General features: G+C 42.7%; 2 protein-coding genes and 1 long non-coding RNA gene across 4 annotated transcripts in view; 2 read left to right on the top strand and 1 right to left on the bottom strand.

Annotated features, from left to right (window-relative positions):
- Positions 1-848, bottom strand: part of TMA16 (translation machinery associated 16 homolog) — a 28,161-nt gene extending 27,313 nt beyond the window's left edge. The window contains exon 1 of one of the 2 annotated variants that reach the window (XM_021100589.1): positions 705-848. In XM_021100589.1, the coding sequence (XP_020956248.1) occupies positions 705-707 (3 nt within the window). In that variant the 5' untranslated portion in view covers positions 708-848. The remainder of the gene's footprint in view (positions 1-704) is intronic. The other variant, XM_003129012.4, reaches the window with a different exon arrangement.
- On the top strand, positions 915-18,273 carry LOC110261974. The gene is made up of 2 exons (XR_002346381.1): positions 915-1,041; positions 17,974-18,273. It is a non-coding gene; the product is annotated as an uncharacterized LOC110261974 (long non-coding RNA).
- Positions 15,769-18,273, top strand: TKTL2 (transketolase like 2). Its single transcript, XM_013978706.2, is given in 2 exon segments — positions 15,769-16,759; positions 16,762-18,273. Coding segments are annotated over 2 exon segments (1,725 nt in total). The 5' UTR covers positions 15,769-15,783; the 3' UTR covers positions 17,511-18,273.

Below are 19,210 nucleotides of genomic sequence, written 5' to 3'. Positions count from 1 at the left end.
ACTAATTTAAAACTGAGAAATTATAATCCATGTTCCTAATCCAGAATTGTTTTTAAACACAAAATGAAAAGAGCAAGAAATAGCAGTTTTGGAATAAGTGAGTTACATCCAACCCAGGCGGGGAGGATGAAGACCAACAGGCAGATTTTGTATATTGTACACCTCTAAGGGGCTCCCAGAGGGTACAGGTACAAGCACCACACAGAGGGTTTCCGAAGCAGCTAGGTTTCCTTTTGTTCTGGTTTCTGAAGGCGCCAGAAGCAAGTGGAGGTTCCCTGGCCAGGGATCGAACCCGAGCCACAGCAGTCACAACAATGCATCCTTAACCCGCTGCGTCCCAGGGAGCTCCTGGGAGGTTTTGTCTTAGCAAGAATAATGGATAACGTACCTCCCGGCGTACCTGACCTTTACACGTACACGTGCGGCAGAAGCGCTCTTGCACCCACTCCTCCTGATTTAACAGTAACCAAGTGTCCGTACGGGGGCAAGGAGGGGCACCCAGGCCCGACGCCCCCTATGTCAACGCCGCCCAGGACCCCGCCGCATTCCTACCCTGTGGCCGTCCCACGGGGGCGATGGGGCCCGGCCCAGCACCCGGCCCGGGGGGGGGCAGCACTCTTATTCCCTCCCCGCAGCACTCTATTCCCGCCCCGCAAACAGCTGCCTGTCGCCCACCGCAGCCTCCGGGGACCGGCGGTACCCACCATGGCGACGTCCTCGCGGGCTGGCCTCGGACTCCGCGCGCCGGCACCTTCCCTCCCCGAGCGGCGGTCGCTTATCAGGCGACTCGCGCAGAACACTCGTGGGGCGGAAGAAGCCTCCTGGCCGACCGGAAGGGGGAGGACGAGCACGCTCCCCTAAAGCGTCCCTGGAAACTAGGCCGGGGCTTTGTGGGCCGGAGATGCACGTGGTGGGCCAGCGGGGCTGACGCGCTCTGGCCCCTCTTTTTGACCCGCAGAAGTCGCTCAGCAGTCCAGGGCTCCTCCCCGCCCAGCCCTTCAGTGTCCGGCTCAGGCCGTGTGGCTTTTACCGTGAATAAAGGTACCGGGAAGGGATCCCTGGACGGGGTGTTCACTGAGAGGCTGCCCGCTGTGCGCCGGGGCGAGGCAGCGGAGACCGGGTGAGGCCGCAGCCCCTGGGTCGCTCGGCCGCAGCTAGGATGTGGCGAGGCCTGAGCGCTCAGTCGAAGGTGGGTTTCTAGCTGCACCAAAGTCTGGAAAACCCGCCGGAGGGGCGGGGAAGCCTTTTCTGACAGTAGGAACTGTGTCAGACACGCATGATTCTTCAGGGCCAGCAGTATTCTTAACCTGGCTGGTGGTTACTTAATTTCTGTAATTTCTTTAAAAATTCTGTAATTTTTCTTAGTGCGTGACATTGTGATTTATCCACCTTTGTGCTTGTAGGCTATACTTCTTAGCAAGAAGTATGCAAAAAAATTTTTAAGCACAAATTTATTACACCATTGTTCTTGAATCCAGTATTACTGTTGAGGAGTCTCATGTTGGTCTAATTTTTGTTCCTTTGGGATGGTTTACTTTTTTGTGTGGAATCTTTTCATAGTTTTTCTTTGCTTTTCTGCAGTTTTACTGTAGTGTGTCTAAGTATTAGTATTTTCTTAAGTGTCCTGGTACCCTATGGCCCCTCAGTTCCCCATGGGGATTTCTCTTATCTGGATTTTGATAATTCTATTCTCCCAACCTTTTAGCATATCATGTATCACTTGTTTTCTAAAATAATTTCTTGTCATTTTGTTACCTTTTTCTTCTTCAACTCTTTTGAATACATGTTATACTCATTTAAAATATATTGGCTCATCCATTTCAATAAATCTACTTAGGGTGGCATGTGCTGTTCACATTTATTTATTTTATTCTATTCTATTTTATTTTATCTTTTTCAGTTGCATCAGTGGCATATGGCAGTTCTCAGGCCAAGGATTGAATGTGAGCCACAGCTGTGGCAACACCAGGTCATTAGTCCACTGCACCACACTCCTGCTTTAATTCATTTTAACTTTCTCTTTGAGGAGTATTTTCCTGGAACCTCAGGATCACATTTCACTGGGGAGTCAGTTCTCTTGCCCTGCACTGTGTACTGAGGAAGTTCTGAAAGTCACATCCTCAACTGTGTCCTCTTTGGACAGTTGGAGAACAAGGAGGGTCAAACCTCAAGGAGAGGCATCAGGGCCCAGAGGACCTGTGCTGACAGGGGATCAGGAGGCACCTGTCACCCTGCACCTGTCTTCATCGTTTCCTTACTTAGCTGGCTTCTGTCTCCTTTGCCAGTGCCTCACACTCCTGGGAGGCCAGGGGTCTCCCCATTCCTAAGTGAGGTAAGGGAGGCAAGAGCTGAGTTACAGCTTCTCCAGACCCTCCCAGGCCACGGCCTCCCATGTCCCTCACCAGCTCCCATCTTTCCCCCCAGGGCACAGTTGTCATCTCACTTATAACAGCCAGTTCCTTCCAGTGTCTGTCACTTCTCAGGGTTGATTGGATGACCTTGAGCTACTTTACCATTTTATCCTACTTGCCAAGAATCCTGATTACATTAATAAAAGTAGCCTTTTGTCATATAGGATGTAAATTGGTTAGTCATTTTTCTTCTGACCTGTCTGTGACAATTTTTTGCTGGGGAGAAACTAATAAAATGTGTTTCAATAGGGAGCTAGTTGTTACACAGATGAACTAAAGGTGGCCCCTACAAAATTGCATCTTCTTTTCTTCCTCACAGCAGGCAGGACCCAATAACTCAAAAACCTGATTGGCTCCCAAATCCAGTTGTTTGAAATTCAGCTCCAAAGATCAGATGTTTAGCCAGCTGAGTCCCCCTGCTTTCCTGCCCAGGGAAACCTCACCCAAAACCTGCTAGCCACGGGGAAGACCGACCCTGCACTGTAAAAGCCCCTAAGCCACCGCAGCTCTTCATCATTCTCTGCCCCCGGGTCTCCCCCCCAGACTCTCTCTCTCCCTGCCTTTGGAAGGTGGAGGTGTCAGGGCTGCCTTTCCACCCCTGCACGTCTGTGTGGGCCCTCCCAATGACACTGCTTGTGCGCTAATGCCACCTGGTGGCCACATCCGCTAGTTTGGTACAAAGGCTGTTATTTTGCTGCCGTTTTAATTTTTTTTGGCCAGGTTGTGCGGAAGTTCCCAGGCAAGGCATCAAACCCTTGTCACAGCAATGACAATGCCAGATCCTTAATCAACTGAGCCATCAGGGAGCTCCTGCTGCTATTTTAAAAACTGATTCAAATCCGTGTGTAGAAATGTAGACATGTTAGGTAAAAAAAGGGAGTGTTAAGACAGTTTGCATAGTAAGTCCCACTTAGAACAAAAGGAGGAAAGAAGACAGCATGGAAAATAGCAGGAAGGATAAATGGTTAATTTAACAGCATTGAGGTGGGGAGCAGGAGGGAAATAACTCACTCTGTTTTTAAGCTGAATTTGATGATTAAAGTGGTCAAAGACTGTGGTGTCACTAGAGATGTGTTAATGCAAGCAAAGGCATAAAGGCTGGTGACCAAGCTCGAGGTGTAAGTGTGCAAGTCCTAGACTGTAACAATTCAGAATGTGACTTAATTGGGAAACAGGATCCTTGCAGATGTAACTAGTTTAGATGAGGTCATTACTGGGGAAGGTTAGGCCCCTAATCCAGGAGTACTAGTGCCCTGATGAAAAGAAGAAATATGAAAAGAATGAAATAATGGCATTTGCCAGTAACATGGACGCATCTAGAAATTCTCACACTAAGTGAAGTAAGTTGGAGAGAGACAAATACCATATGATATCACATATATGTGGAATCTAAAATATGGCACAGGAGTTCCCATCGTGGCTCAGTGGTTAACGAACCCGAGTAGTAACCATGAGGTTGCAGGTTCAATCCCCTGCCTTGCTCAGTGGGTTAAGGATCTGGCGTTGCCGTGAGCTGTGGTGTAGGTCGCAGACATGGCTCGGATCCTGAGTTACTGTGGCTGTGGCGTAGGCCGGCGGCTGCAGCTCTGATTCAACCCCTAGCCTGGGAACCTCTGTGTGCTACAGGTGTAGCCCTAAAAACACACACAAAAACAAAATAAAATAAAATAAAATGTGGCACAAATGAACCCATCTACAAAATAGAAACAGACTCACACAAAGAACAGACTTATGGTTGCCAAGGGAGCAGAGGGATGGATGGGAAATTTGGGTTGGTAGATGCAAACCGTTACATTTAGAATGGATAAGCAATGAGGTCCTACTGTACAGCACAGGGAACTCTATCCACTGTCTCAGGATAGAACACGATGGAAGATAGTATGAGACAAAGAATGTACATATATATATATATATATGACTGGGTCACTATGCTGTACAGCAGAAATTGGCACAATATTGTAAATCAACTATACTTTAATGAAATTTTTTTTTAAAAAGAATAGAGTTCCTGTCATGGCTCAGGGATAACAAACCTGACTAGTATTGATGAGGATGCAGATTTCATCCCTGGCCCTGCTAAGTGGGTTAAGGATCCGGCATTGCTGTGAGTGTAGGTCGAAGAGGTAGCTCGGATCAGCAGTCTGGCATTGCTGTGGCTGTGGCATAGGCCGGCAGCTGTAGCTCCAATTCAACCCCCTAGCCTGGGAAACTCCATGTGCCACAGGTGCTTCCCCAAAAGGAAAAAAAATTTAAAAATAAAAAAATAAAAAAGGAAAGAAAGAAATGATGGAGAGAGGGGGGAAGAAAGAAGGGAGAAATCTGGACATTCCATGCATGAAGGAGACACCATGTAAATATTAATGACCATAAGACATGTTATGGTTTTAACTGCTTCCCCCAAATATGTCCTGGAGTCCTAACCCCTACCTCAGAGTGTGGTGTCGTTTGAAGATAGCCTTTCAGAAGTAATCAGATTAAAGTAGGTCATTAAGATGGGCCCTAAGGCAGCAAAACTTGTGTCGTTATGCAAAGGGGAGATTTGGACTCAGACACCTACGGAGGGAGGGGGCCATGGAGAAGACAGCCACCTGCAAATCCAGGACAGGGGCTGGGGTGGACACCCATCCTCATGGCCTCAGAAGGACGATCTGGTGGACACCATGATCTTGCATCTCCAGCCATCAGGGCTGTGAGACAACATATTACTGTTGTGTTAGCCCCCATCCACACCCCCAGTGAGTGGTCCTTTGTTACAGCAGATCTACTTCTCTCTCCACTTCTTGTTCTCAATCTTGTCAAAATTCTACTTGCTCACATTAATGTTCAGAATTATATTTTTTATGGAGTTAACAAGACACAGAAATCCCTAGGTAAGTCTTTTAGAAAAAAATTTGGTGGAATTAAAGTTCATTTATAATATGTTAATTTCTACTGTATAGTAAAGTGATTGATTCGGTTACACATATATATATATATTCTTTTTCGTTTTCTTTTCCATTATGGTTTATCATAGGATATTGAATATTGTTCCCTGTACTATACAGTAGGACCTTGTTGACTATATATTTTATATATAGTAGTGTGTATATATTAATCCTAAACTCCCAATCTATCCCTCCCCCATGGCAACCACAAGTCTGTTCTTTATGTCTGTGAGTCTGCTTATGTTTCGTTGATATGTTGATTTGTGTCATGTTTTATATTCCACACGTAAGTGATCTCATATAGTATTTGTTTTTCTCTGCCTGACTTACTTCCCTTAGTATGAGAATCTCACTGGGTCCATCCATCTGGTTTTTATTATCCAAGTTCTGCAAAGCTTTGCCTTCCCCACCTCCATTTTATTTGTCCTAACACTATCCAAAGAATTTTCCCAAATACTGCCATGATCAAGACCTTCAGAGGATAAAGACCTTTTCATTTCACTTCACCCTCAGCCCAAAAGCAAGAGATCAAAACAAAACTCAGAAATATCATACCAGGCTCTGTTTCAAGGCCTTTGCAAGATCTGGCTTCCTGCCTTCCCCTCATTGCCCTCAGCCTGAATCTTCCCTTCCTGTTAGATTAGAAATTCTCTTTTTCTGCTTTCATAGCTTTGCTTTGACTTCTCATAATACTGACACTAATCAAAATCATGGCCATCCTACAAAACCTAGGTCCAAGATGACCTCTTCAGTGATGCCCTCCCTGGTTACTGGCTGAGAGTGGTGTTTGCCTCACTGCCCTGCTGTCATGCTTAGCATCAAGGGGCATTTGCTGTAATCACCAGTGCTCTCCCTGATAAAGCTCAGTATCTGGATGGCAAGAACCATCTTTATTGCATTTGTAGAGCACTATGTAAGCCTTGAGTCCATCAAGTATGCAATAAAGAAATGAATAAATTATCACTATTTAATAAAAAATTTGCTCTGATTTTTAAGCATATGAAAAATGGTTCTGAAGATGAACTATTTTGAACTTGAAAACACTGTAAGAGTGTTGCAAGATGATATACAGAACCAGAAGGTAAATATTAAAATCCTATGCAGTGGAAATTATGAACTACCAGTATTAGTTCCTCCTTTTGTCTTAATTTTATGAGCCCTGACCCTAAATTTTAACAGAGCAATGGGCATGCTGCTACATTTCCCAGTCTCCCGTAATATTGGGTGTGACCAGACAAGTAAGTCTCACCAGTGGAATATGAGATGTGAAATTTACGATTTCTGGGTCACCTCCTGAACAATAAGTGGATGATGTCCCTTCCGTCATTTTTATTCCTTCTAGAAGACAGGATAGGATTTCCCACTGTGGTTCAGTGGTAATGTAGCTGAAAATGTACTCCCTGTACACTGGCGCCAGTTAAGTCTCGGAGACAGATTTTGAGGGAGAGAACAGCTTTATTGCTTTACCAGGCATGGGAGGACACAGCAGGCTGGTGCCTCAAAACTATGTCCTGGAATTCCTGTTGTGGCTCAGTGGTTGGTGAATCTGACTGGGAACCATGAGGTTGTAGGTTTGAACCCTGGCCTTGCTCAGTGGGTTAAGGATCCCACGTTGCCGTGTGGGTTGCAGACGCGGCTCAGATCCCGTGTTGCTGTGGCTGTGGCATGTGCGGGTGGCTACAGCTCCGATTTGCCCCCTAGCCTGTGAACGTCCATATGCCGTGGCAGCGGCCCAACAAATGGCAAAAAGATGAAAAAAAAAAAAACAAAAAACTATGTCCTGACTTGAGAGGGGAGAGCAAGGGGTTTTATAGGTTTAGCTCGGAAGACAGGTTATTGATTAAGGTGTCTGCATTATTCTTCATCCATAGATCATTTCAGAGTAGGCAAATCCAGCCTCAGTCTGGTGATGGTTTCTGGTTATCTTCAGGGTTATTGTTCCTTGACCTTCACTCTGGAATGAAAATTGCTTACAGGGAAGGGGTGGTAGGGAGTGTTTCAATTACCAAAGAAAACACTAGGTGCAGTAGAACTCCAACTGGAAATTAGCCATTAGTAAAAGAAAGCAATTAAGCAAGGAAGAGCTCATTCGTGGAAAGGCAGACACTAGGTAAGATGTAACTCTAACTAGAAAGTAAAAACTAGTAATTAGTGGACCAAGTCCGGGCATAACATGATGGAGACTGTTGTAACTAGTTTTTAGCTGTAACAACATTTCCTAGTCATGAACTCTTGAGTTAGCCTTTTGAGACTGAGGGAGGCATGGGAGGCTAAAGGAAAGGCCTATTCCTTCTGAACACAAAGATTTAGGGTCTGGTACATGGTTTCAGTAACGAACCCAACAAGTGTCCATAAGGATGTGGATTTGATCCCTGACCTCACTCTGGGTGAAGGATCTCGCGTTGCTGTGACTGTGGTGTAGGCCAGCAGCTACAGCTCCAATTTGATCCCTAGCCTGGGAACTTATATTTGCAGTAGGTGTGGCCCTAACAAGCCAAAAAAAAAAAAAAAAAAAAAGGATAGATTCCAGCTTCAACTTTGCAGATGAGGCCACACTTGAGGAACCAGAGGGCAACAAGACAGAAAGACCCTGTTGAGCAGAACTTCCTGGCAAGTCTGGACCTTTCATTATCTTCTGACCATTCACATTAAGAAGAAATGAACTTAAACCTTGCTTGAACCACTTCCATTTTTCCCTTTGGGGAAGGAGGGTCATTTTGTTATCACAGCCCTCTAACCTGAAAATTATGCTATAGTACAGTAATAAAAATTGAACATTTATCCTGAACATTATTCTGAAGATAACCTGCCTCAAGCATCATTCTCAATAGCTATTTTGATTGATTTGATTGAATTTCAATAGAGAATAGCCAGTGTTTATAATGATGACCATTAGTTACCAAAGAAAAGATTAAAGTTTCACATCCCCTTTAGAAGAAGAAAGGCGGGTATTTGATGTGTCTTAGAGAAGCTAATTTAAGATCATTCAAATGCACAATTTTTGTGCTTCACAGAGCAGTATTAAATCTCTCTAGAAAATTCAACTAACTATAAAAATGAGGGTTTTTTTTTTAATAGTTCTTAGCAATTAAGATTTCATTATACTGTACTTTGGGGGACTTATTTTTAAATGACACCAAAAAGGTTAGCAATAAGTGATGTAGTAAAGACCCCCAAACCCCAACGTCTTCTGGGTTCAGAGTGGTAATGGAAGTGTGTGAACAACAGTTGAGAATGGTATGGGATGTAGCTCAGAGAGAATATGCCCCCTGTGAAGTGTTAAGGTAACAAAACATTTCAAAATGTTTTGAGGCCATAACAGAGTAACTAGAATGGGACTTACCCTCTAGCCATAAACAACTACAAAACTAGATGCACTACACCAAGCAAGCAACAGTGGTCATGCACTGGAAAACAGCACAAGACTGGGATTCCCTAAAGAAGAAAAATAAGGCGTGCCATGCCATCTTCTTGATGTCCTTCCTGGAAGTGCTTTGCAGAGAGCATTGCAGGAAGGGTTGTCTCACATTGAGCAGGGTAGTCTCCTGGAGGCCTCTGCTAGGCCAGGCAGAGGACAACTTGGAGATAGTAAATGAAACAGTCCCCAGAGCTCCTAGAGCTGACCGACAGGATTGAATCTTCACCGGCCAGCGTGGAGGGTACTTGTTGGACACCCAGGACCTACCATGGAGACCCTGAAGAGATTATGCTTTTGTATTAATGCCGGAATGAAGCATACTTTCAATCCCACCTTAACAAACTTAAAAAATTTTAAAGCATCAAGCTGTCGGCTGCAGTGAAGGCCAATGCTCTCATTGGGCTTTTAACAAAATAAAATAGAGCAAATTTAATTTAACAAAATAAAAAACAGAGCACTCCCAAATGATGTCCATCATTTAATTAAAACAAACAAACAGAAAAAGACCAGCTATTTCAAAAAACAGAACAATGTAACTATTGTCAGGAGAGAAATCAGTCAGTGGAAGCAGACTTCACTGCAAAGGAAACCATTAAACAAAAGAAAAGAACATACACAATGGGAGAAAATTTTTGCAAATGATGCAATTGATAATGAGCTTAATCTCCAAAAATAAAAACAACTCATACAACTCAACAACAACAATAACAAAAACCCAAATGAAAAATGGGCAGTAGATCCAAATAGACATTTTTCCAAAGAAGACATACAGATGGCCAGTGGGCACATGAAAAAATGCTCAACATCACTAATTATTAAAGAAATGCAAATCAAAACTACAATGAAGAACCACACATGAGTAAAAATGGCCATCATTAATAAGTCTACAAATAACAAATGCTGGAGAGGGTGTGGAGAAAAGGGAACCCTTCTTCACTGTTGGTGGGAATGTAAATTGGTGCAGCCACTATGGAAAAGAGCATGGAGGTTCCTAAGAAAACTAAATATAGAACTACCATATGATCCAGCAATCCCACTCCTGGGAATATATTCAGTCAAAACTGCAATTCAAAAAGCTATGTGCACCCCTATGTTCACAGCAGTACTATTCAAAATAGCCAAGACATAGTGGAAAAACCTAAATGTCCATTGACAGATGAAAGATTATGAAGATGCAGTACATATACACAATGGAATACTACTCAGCCATAAAAAAAGAAATGATATAATGGCATTTACCATAACATCGATGCAACTAGAGAGTCTCATTTCAAGTGAAGTAAGTCAGAAAGACAAATACCATATGATGTCACTTATACGTGGAATTGAAAATATGGCACAAATGAACCTATCTACAAAACAGAAACAGACTTGCAGACACAGAGAGCAGATTTGTGATTGCTGGGGAGGGGGGAGGGAGTGAGATGAATGGGGAGTTTGGGATTGGTAGATGCAAACTATGACATTTAGAATGGATAAGAAATGAGGCCCTATATAGCACAGGGAACTATATCTAGACTCTCAGGATAGAATATGATGGAAGATAATAAGAGAAAAAGAATGTGTGTGTGTGTGTATATATGTATATATATATATATGTATATAGATGTGTATATATATATATACACACACACATATATATATACATATATATATAACTGGGTCACTTTGCTGTACAGCAAAAGTTGGCTCAGCATTATAAATCAACTATACTTTAATAAAAATATTTTTTAAAAAGAAATAATGGACTTAGCAGGGAAGCACTTTATTTCCTCCCACGAGGTTTACTGAGATATAATGAATATACTAGTGTATAAGTTTGAGGTTTAAAAATGTCATGATTTGATACACATATATATTGCAAAATGATTACCACAGTAAGTTAGTTAACATATTCATCACCTCACATAGTTACAGTTTGTTTGTGTGTGGTAAGAACTTTTGAAACCTCTTAGCAACTTTCAAACATATGATACTGAGTATTGAACTGTAGTTACCATGCTGTGCCTTGCATTCCCAGGACTTATTCATCTGAGAAGCACATTAAGAGGTAGGCCTTCCTTCCTTAATATGTTATGTTACTGTCTACCCTTCTCCTCCATAGAACACTAAGGACTCCATAAACTATGGAAAAAATAGGACCATCAGTAATAGCATCAGCCATAAATTTCAAAGCAGTAAAGTAGAACACACAGCACATTTCTTCCTGCTAGGAACATGCTTCCCTACACAAGAATGTTATCCTCGCTTGTTCCACACTCAGCCCTCTGGACTAACCAAATTCAAACAAGGAAGAAAAAGGATGAATTCATAATTTGTGTCTTTATTTTATAACATTCCATTTAACAAAACTCAACAATTCAGGTAAGAGATAAGTGAAACTTCTGGGCACCCAATCTAAATATAACTCACCCTCGCATAGTAGAAATGTGTATTTCCATAAATTGGTACAGACCTCCTGAGTAAGGTGGTGTGCTTTGTTTCTTCAGAAATTGCTACTATTTATGTTTCCCTCCAAAGCTACTTATATTAGTCATATTAGTAGGTTTCATTTTCATTTCAAGTACACATTACAGTAAATAATTTCTCATAGTATAAAAAACAATTATAGTGAAAAATTTAACATAAAACAAAATACTTATTTATTTATAACTGATTTTAAATTGGGGTAAAGATTGGCAGCTGAGATATAGTTTTTCCCCCAACAAAATTTTCAAACCCCCCTCCCCAGCACCCAAGGCATGAGGAATTTGGGGCCAGGGGTGGAACCCAAGCCACAGCAGTGACCCAAGTCACAGCAATGATAACATCAGATCCTGAAGCCACTGAGAGACATGGGAACTCCCAGTTTTTTCAATATCTTTCGGTTTTGAATACCTTTAGGTTTCCAGTTTGTCACAATCTCTTGCAATCCTCTCACATTAAAGCCTACATTAATTTACCCACATTAACTCCCTAATACAGTAAGTGCTTGAGGTCACCAATCTGTGCTTTAGGTGGATAAGCAAAAATTAATGAATGAAAAATTTCTTCCTGTTTACAGAAATCTTTTGACTGCCTTCTAAAATAACTTCTAAAAGGAGTAATGGACATTTCTCTAAGACAGCTAAATTTTCGGCATGTTGGCTAAAAATTTGCGGCTGGCTGGCCTTTTGTCAACAATAGCCTCTTCTAAATGGGAAAAATAGAATATGGTATCATGCCTTTGATTTATTTGACGAAGTTTCACAGCCACACTGTGTGATTTGCATTATCAATCTATGCATACTTTATACTTATTTGGTTATTTTCAATTGCTTACTTAAAAATTATATTTAAAAGACCAGGAGTTCCTGTCGTGGCTCGGCGGAAACAAACCTTACTAGCATCCATGAGGACGAGAGTTCGATCCCTGGCCTCGCTCAGTGGATAAAGGATCCGGCGTTGGCTGTGGCTGTGGTGTAGGCCGGCAGCCAAAGCTCTCATTTGTCCCTTAACCTGGGAACCTCCAAATGCTGCGGGTTCGGCCCTAAAAAGACCAAAACAAACAAAAAAAAGACTACAGTGTCTACGAGAAATATTAATAATTTATATATGAATTTCCATTTCTCCCTTTAAAAAAACTCAGAACAATTTATAATATTTTACAGATAATTTACAAAACATTCTTTTCTATGTAGTCAAAAAAGTCCACACGGTCTCACAGAATAAGAGGGAAATCCACATTCAGTATCGAGGGTGTTAAATTTCCAAGACTTGACATTTTTTTTTTAACAACTTGACCTTTACTAATGTTAAGAACTTTCTCTTTAACACTTGGGAGATAGTTGTGCAATACTTTAAATGAATGGAAGAATTTGGGAACTTTAAAAGAAATGTTGAGTAGTCCTTATTTCTCCCTTCTCCCCCCATTTTTGGTAAACACAGCCTCATAGACCATTTTATACTACTATGTTTATCAGAGCTCTTGTCAGCCAAAATAACTGAGTTAGCCACATTTATATTAACTGCTTTACTTTCAGCCCCTAGTAGTTTGATATTATGATGCTGGGAATATTTTTTTTTCTCTAATTTCCATCTTTACTCCCAGTCCTAGTCTAGTATATTTCTATTTTCTCTTCCTATATTTGTCTTAAAAGATAAGCAAGCATTAATTTGCAAAGGGAATGCAGAGTAATACAAGATGAGCTTCTAAGGATTTTTGCAAATCCAACATTCCTTTGGCAAGTCTTAAAGTCTTGTCAGCGTCATACCATTATGGTTTTTTCTAATACATAGTCTTAAAAATAAAAATGGTAGAATTAATTTAAGTAGTAAATAAGTTAAAAAAAATTTTTTTTTCCTGAGATACAATGTAAGAGATATACGAAGAGAGCAAGACCCCATGAGTTAGTTGTTTACAACCCTATTGAACATTGAAATCATCTGGAGAGTTTTAAAAATTACTGACACCTAGATCCATTACCCAGAAATTCTGATTTAACTGTTTTGGACTGCCTGGACATGAGTTTTATTTTTTTAACTCCTCTGATGATTCTAAACTACAACCAAGGTTGAGAACCACTGATCTGGGTCTATCTGCAGATTATTGGTTCTTAATTTTGATTAAACATTAGAATCATCAAGTAATAATCTGTATCAAGGCTGCTGAGAACAAAGAGCTTTATTTAGGGGTCTTAGGAACTGCAATTCTGGAGTTAGAGGTTGGGGTAAAACTAAAAGAATACTCAGGGGAAAGAAAGAGTTGGGGCTCAAAAAGGCAAAAGCCACAAGGTTGTTAAAGTTGTCTGGAACGAATCATGACTGGCCCTCCTTCAAGGAAAGGATATTTGTCCTTAAGGATAGGCTAGAAGAGTTATTTAGGGTAAGAGTCCAAGAAGATGAGTTTCTGGAACATTGGGCAGATATTCTGGATGCCTGAGTTAAGATAGTAAATGGGCAAAAGTTCAGATTCCATCTGAAATCACTTCCTCAGTGGCCTGGGGCCTCCATTTTAGAGCTCTCTTAGCAAAGCCAAATCCATTTGATTTTCATTCTACAGAATCTGCATTAAAGCTATAGCCTCCCAGACTCTAGTCATAGATTAAAATTCAGTTTGTTTGGGGTGAAGCTTAGGCATTTTTGCTTGTTTTTTTATTTCCAGTGTGATGATTGTAAGTTGATCCAGTGTGAAGTCAATGATGCTAAGCACCACTGCTCAAGAATCAAGTTCTTTAACACAGCAGCATGGGAGAGGACATAGCATTGTCATTGTGTTTTAGGTTTTTTTTTTTTTTTTTTTTTTTTGGTCTTTTTGTCTTTTCTAGGGCCGCTCCCTCGGCATATGGAGATTCCCAGGCTAGGGGTCCAATCGGAGCTGTAGCTGCCAGCCTACGCCAGAGCCACAGCAACTTGGGGGTCCAAGCCATGTCTGCAACCTACACCACAGCTCATGGCAATGCCAGATCCTTAACGACTGAGCAAGGCCAGGGATCAAACCCAAAACCTCATGGTTCCTAGTCTGATTCATTAACCACTGAGCCACAATGGCAACTCCTGTTTTAGGTTTTTTTTATTTTTGGCTTTTTTTTTAGGGCTGCACCCAAGGCATATGGAAGTTCCCAGGCTAGGGGTCAAATCCTAGATGCAACTGCGGACCTACAGCACAGCCACAGCAACGCGGGATCTGAGCTGTGTCTGCAACCTACACCACAGCTCAGGGCAATGTCAGATCCTTAACCCACTGAGTAAGGCCAGGGATCGAAACCACATCCTCATGGCTCTTAGTTGGGTTTGTTTCCCCTAAGCCACAATGAGAACTCCCAGGTTTGTTTGTTTGTTTGTTTGTTTGTTTGTTTCTTTTTTTTTTTTGTCTTTTTTTGTCCTTTTTAGGGTGCACTTGCGGCATATGGAGGTTCCCAGGCTAGGGGTCTAATCCGACCTGTTGCTGCCGGCCTACACTAGAGCCACAGCAACACCAGATCTGAGCGGAGTCTGCAACCTACACTACAGCTCAAGGCAACGCTGGATCTTTAACCCACTGCGCAAGGCCAGGCATCAACCTTGCAACCTCATGGTTCCTAGTCGGATTCGTTTCTGCTGCGCCACATTGGGAACTCCCCAGTTTTCTTTTTATAATAATCTATAACCCCTGCTTGCTAGAAGTGTTTAATGGCACAGGTTTAGTTTTGTAACTAAAACAAGTTAATTTTATCTAAAAATTATTAGCAGTAACAGTATTTTATGGTATATTCAAGAAATTGTGGTTCCAGATGCCCCATTCCACATGTGTAGATTTGATTTTCCCCATAACTTTTGGTCAAATTAGTCATTGTATTTCTATCTGAAATCAGAGTCAAAATCTTCAATTGCTCTGGAAAGTTTTGTTGACATAGAGTTGCCATACAGGTTGGACCAAAAGAGACTTTGGATCATTTGCATGAAAGCACTGCTGTAGAACAGTGAAGATGTCTCAGAGATTGGGTCAAGGCATGAAAAAGAAGCATGGCCGCAACTAAATTTCCTATAATACATGGAAAGAAGAATGCTTACAGCGTGAGCAAAGGTATAGAAACATTTAATTATTTTCAATAATGTTGAACATGTGGGTGACAAGATAAGTATTAAAAACCCATTCATCAGAAGGAGACCGTGGAGCAGGGCAAATACCAAAGTCAGAAGCTACCTTAGGGAGGCAGGGCCAGGGTGTTCCTCCACAGTGATGAAGCTGCAGCACTGTTTTTGGGGAGGTTGGCCAAGCTGCAACAGCACCACCCAGCTTGTTTCCTGGGAGGCGGGGCCAGTGTGCACTATCCTGTGAGGGAACCTCAGAGCTGTTTCCGGTGGAGGCGGAGCCAGGGCGTCACTGTCACGTGACAAAACTGCCGGGGCTGGAGTTGTTGGCTCAGCAGGGAACTGAGGGGCCTCTGCCATGGCCTCTGATGCCGTGCTGGACACAGCCACTGCACAGGTGCTGCAGGACGTGGCCAACCGCCTGCACATCCATTGCATCAGAGCCATATGTGCCTCTGGCTCTGGCCACCCCACTTAGTGCTGCAGTGCTGCTGAGATCATGTCGGTGCTATATTTTCACACCATGAAGTACAGACAGATGGAGCCAAGACACCCGGACAACGACAGGTTCATCCTCTCCAAGGGCCATGCGGCCCCACTCCTCTACGCCGCCTGGGTAGAGGCGGGAGGCATTAGTGAGCCTGACCTGCTGAATCTGCGGACCATTAACTGCGACTTAGAGGGACATCCCACCCCCAGACTGTCATTCGTGGATGTGGCAACCGGGTCGCTGGGCCAAGGACTGGGGGCCGCGTGCGGAATGGCTTTTACTGGCAAGTACTTGGACAGGGCCAGCTACTGGGTGTTCTGCCTCTTGGGCGATGGCGAGTCCTCAGAAGGCTCTGTCTGGGAAGCTCTGGCCTTTGCATCCCACTACAATTTGGGCAATCTGGTGGCAGTCTTTGACGTGAACCGCTTGGGGCAGAGTGGCATGGCGCCCCTTGCGCACTGCATGGATACCTATCAGAGTCGCTGTGAAGACTTTGGGTGGAATACTTACCTAGTGGACGGCCACGACTTGGAGGCCTTGTGCCTTGCGTTTTGCCAGGCAGCTCAAGTGAAGACAAAGCCCACTGCCATAATTGCGAAGACGTTCAAGGGCCGGGGGATTCCAGACGTTGAGGATGCAGAAAATTGGCATGGAAAGCCAATGCCTACAGAAAGAGCAGATGAGGTCATCAGACTAATTGAGAGTCAGATACAGACTAACAAGAATCCGATACCCAACCCACCTGCTGAAGGCTCCACTCAGATCAGCATCATCACGAATATAAAAATGACCTGTCCGCCTGGTTATAAAGTTGGCAACAAGATAGCTACTCAGCAAGCTTATAGTTTGGCTCTAATTAAACTGGGCCGTGCAAACGAAAGAGTTGTTGTCCTGGATGGTGATCCAAAGAACTCCACCTTTTCTGAGATATTCAAGAAGGAACACCCTGAGCATTTCACTGCAGAACAGAACATGGTCAGTGTGGCACTGGCTTTGCTGCCCGGGGTCGAACTATTGCTTTTGTTAGTACCTTAGCTGCCTTTCTCACAAGAGCCTTTGATCAGATCCGGATGGGAGCCATATCTCAAACCAATATCAATCTTATTGCTTCCCACTGTGGGGTGTCAGTGGGTGAATTTGGACCCCCCAAGCTGACCCTGGAAGATCTAGCTATGTTCCGAAGCGTTCCCAATTGCACGGTTTTCTACCCACGTGATGCCGTCTCCACGGAGCATGCTGTCTACCTGGCTGCCAGTTCCAAAGGAATGTGCTTCATTCGCACCAGAGGACCAGAAACTGCAGTTATTTACACCCCCCAAGAAAATTTCGAGATTGGACAGGCCAAGGTTATCCGAAGCAGTGTTAATGACAAAGTCACAGTTATTAGAGCTGGCATTACCCTGCATGAAGCCTTAGCAGCTGCAGATGCCCTTTTCCAACAAGGTATTTCTGTCCGAATCATTGACCCGTTTACCATTAAACCCCTGGACACTGCCACCATTATCTCCAGCGCAAAAGCCACAGGTGGCCGGATAATCACAGTGGAGGATCACTACCAGGAAGGTGGTCTTGGAGAAGCTGTGTGTGCAGCCGTCTCTGGGGAGCCGGACATCCACATACATCAGCTGGCAGTGTCTGGAATGCCTCAAAGTGGAAAACCTAGTGAATTGCTGGATGTGTTTGGGATCAGTGCTAGACACATCATAGCGGCTGTGAAATATAATTTAATGAACTGAAATGATTTTGTTAAAAAATCAGTCTATTGGCATTGGTCTTAAAACACTGGTATCTCTATATCACTTTCATGCTTGTTGTTAACAAGGGTATCATTTATACCTTTGTGCCTTTTTTTGTTTTTTAAATAAAGCCATTTAACAACTTTCTTCATTCCAAATTCAGAAATTCAAGTCACCTACCTTTCTCCTAAACTGTGACTATGTATACAAATGTCACTCTCATTTTTAAACCATTAAACTAAATTATATTTTAAGAAACCATAGACAAAACAACTACTTAGTACAAGTTTTCTGATAAGACTACAAATAATTGACTAGATTGGGAATCGGTGTGGAAGTCACAGTTTCTTAAGTGTGTGGTAACTTCCTGGAAGTAAAGAAAATGTGAATTTCCCTGTAAGACTTCGGTTGTCTAGGTTTTGAAGCAGGTTTGAGCTGTCACTTCCCACTATCCTCCCCGCAGCTCCCTGGGAGAACGTGTGACCTTGAAGTTGCATTGGAGTTTCCTGTGAAATCTACCCTCATCTCTGCAGCTGAGAGGCTTCAGGGCTGCAGAGAAAGCTCTTACGATGCACCCCGCTGCTTGCAGAGACTGTGCCGTTCTGTAAAGAGATGGATGCTTGACTAGTTCTAGTTTGCACACTGAACCATTTTGTGAGGTTTCAGAAATGTTTCATTTTTTTCAGTGACTAAACCAGGTTGCTCATTTGATATTCATCTGTTAAGGAAACTAGAGTCAATGTAATAAAGTATTTAAAAACCATTAGCTTTATTGGGTTTATGCTTTGTTATGTGTGACTTGGTTTCTCCCTGATTAGGAGGTAACTTCTGTCTAAACTGGAAGCAGAAAGCAGCATGGTTTTCCCAACAGTAATCCTGGGACAAGGTGGGAGCTGGAGACAAATCACTGGAGAACAATGTGTGGGCTGAAGCAGACCCCTCACTTTTCACTGTCAGTACATGGACTTTATGGCTAGAAACCTCGAGCAAAGCACCACTCAGGTAGATAAAAGACAGACCCAAGGTTCAAAACTAAATGTAAAATTTCTCTTTTTCAAATAGTTCCTTTGTTTTATTAGCTTCATTAAGTGATCTCTTTAAGTTCTTGGGAGGCATTAACCAATTTGTCTCGGAGTTGTCATTGTAGAAGTTATGGTAGAGACCAGAAATCATTAACCTGGTTATCAGAGAGGTCAGGGCCTGCTTGGGACAGTGGTAAACTGTCCTTTTTCTCTGAGATCTTCTGGCTTCTCTCTTTGAAAATTGATCATGCTTATCATTATCAAATCATGCTTAGCAATTATCAAATTTCACTGCTTATTTACTAATATTTAAAAGTTATTTTGTAAAAATAAAACAGTTGCTAAAGGATTATTGTAGAAATTTAGAAAATACAAATGTGCAAAGAAATTCACCTCATTTATCTCACCCAAAAAAGATAATAAAGATGAGAGAGGGGAGTTCCTGTTGTGGCTCAGCAGTAACAAACCTGTCTAGTATCCATTAAGGGTAAGGGTTCAATTCCTGGCCTTACTCAGTGCATTAAGGATCCGACATTGCCATGAGCTGTGGTGTAGCTCACAGATTCAGCTCAGATCCCAAGTTGCTGTGGCTGTGATGTAGGCTGACAGCTGCACCTCCAATTTGACCTCTAGCCTAGGAACTTTAATATGCCATGGGTATGGCCCTAAAAGGCAAAA

This window comes from Sus scrofa, chromosome 8 (genome assembly GCF_000003025.6).
Source record: "Sus scrofa isolate TJ Tabasco breed Duroc chromosome 8, Sscrofa11.1, whole genome shotgun sequence".
Lineage (NCBI taxonomy): Eukaryota > Metazoa > Chordata > Mammalia > Artiodactyla > Suidae > Sus > Sus scrofa.
This window is presented reverse-complemented; position numbering and strand designations above follow the sequence as displayed.